This window comes from Diachasma alloeum, unplaced genomic scaffold (assembly GCF_001412515.2).
Source record: "Diachasma alloeum isolate Michigan unplaced genomic scaffold, Dall2.0 Dall_scaffold_02487, whole genome shotgun sequence".
Classification (NCBI taxonomy): Eukaryota; Metazoa; Arthropoda; class Insecta; order Hymenoptera; family Braconidae; genus Diachasma; species Diachasma alloeum.
The window spans coordinates 1-2,708 of record NW_021682237.1 but is presented as its reverse complement, the minus strand read 5'-3'; the positions used below and the strand labels follow the sequence as shown (position 1 = coordinate 2,708).

The following is a 2,708-nucleotide window of genomic DNA, read 5'->3' as shown; positions in this document are numbered from 1 at the left end:
AATATATAAAAAAATTAATTAATTGATTAATTTTTTATACATTCCTTATAAATTTGAGAAATATATGGAATTGGCCCATATTATATATTTTTGGAATATATTTTTTGATGGGGTATGTGAGATGACCTCAGCTAGAAGCAACCGAGGGTAATCATTTCAACGTGCAATAATCTATTTCCATTGCTCTTCAGGTCTTCGCCACGAAAGTAACGAGTCAGGGTCAACCGATTGGTGCAATAATCGCTGTAAACCAAGTGACAGCCCAAAAAGCGTCGCGACTAGTGGAGGTTCACTACGAAGACCTAACGCCTGTGATCATAAGCATTGAGGATGCCATAGCGTCGAAATCCTTCATCGCCCCGTCCCCCATGAGGATCCAGAATGGAGATATAAATCAAGCCCTTGCGGAATCCGATCACATTCTCGACGGGGAGTTCAGAATAGGCGGCCAGGAGCACTTTTACCTCGAGACTCAGTCGGTTCTGGCTGTCCCCAAGGAGATCGACGATCTCGAAATCACCTGCAGCACGCAAGACCCAAGTCAACTCCAGAGATTGACTGCCCAGGTCCTCGGAGTCCCGTTGAACCGAGTGAATATCCGAGTGAAACGTATGGGAGGTGGCTTTGGGGGCAAGGAGACCAAGGGGAAATTGATTGCGATACCAGCGGCTCTTGCAGCCCATGAACTCCGGAGGCCCGTTCGTTGCATGCTCGATCGAGACGAGGACATGATGATCACCGGGGGAAGGCATCCCTTCCTGTGTAGATACAAGGTCGGCTTCACCAAGGGGGGCCTCGTGAAAGGGCTGAAGGTCGAGCTTTACATCAACGCTGGATACTCCAGGGATTATTCGCCCGAGGTGATGCAGAGGGCGATCCACCACTGCGAGAATGCCTACAAATTCCCAGCGATTGATGCCACAGGATGGGTCTGCAGGACCAATCTCCTCTCTAACACAGCTTTCCGGGCGTCAGGGGGACCTCAGGGGATGCTGGTAGCTGAAAACATCATCTGGGATGTTGCCAATTTCTTGGGGCTGCGGCTGGATAAAGTCTCTGAGATGAATTTGTACAAGGAGAACGATGTCACTCATNGCAAACCACTGGAGAAGCATTGTACTGCGACGACATTCCGAGGATCGACGGAGAGCTATACTTGGCTCTAGTTCTGTCCACAAGGCCCCACGCAAAAATCGTCCGCGTTGACGCCTCCAAAGCTCTGGCACTCGAGGGCGTCATTAGATTCTTCTGCGCTGAAAATATTCCGGAAGACAGAAAATGGGTTGGACCCATTGTGAAGGACGAAGAGGTACCCGCATGGAAAAATTTATATTTTGAATAATATATTTAAAAATATCATAAATTGGCCCAATTTATATATTCTTCATAAATTTGGAAAATTAATTAATTAAAAAAAAATCGAAAAATTCTAAGACAATGAAAATTCAGAGAGAAAAAAAATTCCGCACCGTCCAGCCGGGATTCGAGACCCGGGCGAGCGGAAAAAAAACCGGCATTGAAAAAAAAAAATTAAAATTAATTAATTATGAAGAATATATAAAAAAATTAATTAATTGATTAATTTTTTATACATTCCTTATAAATTTGAGAAATATATGGAATTGGCCCATATTATATATTTTTGGAATATATTTTTTGATGGGGTATGTGAGATGACCTCAGCTAGAAGCAACCGAGGGTAATCATTTCAACGTGCAATAATCTATTTCCATTGCTCTTCAGGTCTTCGCCACGAAAGTAACGAGTCAGGGTCAACCGATTGGTGCAATAATCGCTGTAAACCAAGTGACAGCCCAAAAAGCGTCGCGACTAGTGGAGGTTCACTACGAAGACCTAACGCCTGTGATCATAAGCATTGAGGATGCCATAGCGTCGAAATCCTTCATCGCCCCGTCCCCCATGAGGATCCAGAATGGAGATATAAATCAAGCCCTTGCGGAATCCGATCACATTCTCGACGGGGAGTTCAGAATAGGCGGCCAGGAGCACTTTTACCTCGAGACTCAGTCGGTTCTGGCTGTCCCCAAGGAGATCGACGATCTCGAAATCACCTGCAGCACGCAAGACCCAAGTCAACTCCAGAGATTGACTGCCCAGGTCCTCGGAGTCCCGTTGAACCGAGTGAATATCCGAGTGAAACGTATGGGAGGTGGCTTTGGGGGCAAGGAGACCAAGGGGAAATTGATTGCGATACCAGCGGCTCTTGCAGCCCACGAACTCCAGAGGCCCGTTCGTTGCATGCTCGATCGAGACGAGGACATGATGATCACCGGGGGAAGGAATCCCTTCCTGTGTAAATACAAGGTCGGCTTCACCAAGGGGGGCCTCGTGAAAGGGCTGAAGGTCGAGTTTTTCATGAACGCTGGACACTCCAGGGATTATTCGCCCGAGGTGATGCAGAGGGCGATCCACCACTGCGAGAATGCCTACAAGTTCCCAGCGATTGATGCCACAGGATGGGTCTGCAGGACCAATCTCCCCTCGAACACAGCTTTCCGGGCCTTTGGGGGACCCCAGGGGATGCTGGTAGCTGAAAACATCNCCTCGAACACAGCTTTCCGGGCCTTTGGGGGACCCCAGGGGATGCTGGTAGCTGAAAACATCATCTGGGATGTTGCCAATTTCTTGGGGCTGCGGGTGGATAAAGTCTCTGAGATGAATTTGTACAAGGAGAACGATGTCACTCA

At 47.6% G+C, this 2,708-nt stretch overlaps 1 protein-coding gene across 1 annotated transcript in view; it reads left to right on the top strand.

Moving 5' to 3' along the window:
* The window catches only part of LOC107046856 (xanthine dehydrogenase-like), a gene marked incomplete at both ends in the record, with an annotated part of 3,212 nt that extends 512 nt beyond the window's left edge, over nucleotides 1-2,700 (top strand). Inside the window, 3 exons of the mRNA XM_015269578.1 lie at nucleotides 1,096-1,309; nucleotides 1,744-2,559; nucleotides 2,623-2,700. Of these exons, the coding sequence (XP_015125064.1) occupies nucleotides 1,096-1,309; nucleotides 1,744-2,559; nucleotides 2,623-2,700 (1,108 nt within the window). The remainder of the gene's footprint in view (nucleotides 1-1,095; nucleotides 1,310-1,743; nucleotides 2,560-2,622) is intronic.
* Between the last annotated feature and the right edge of the window lie 8 nt (nucleotides 2,701-2,708).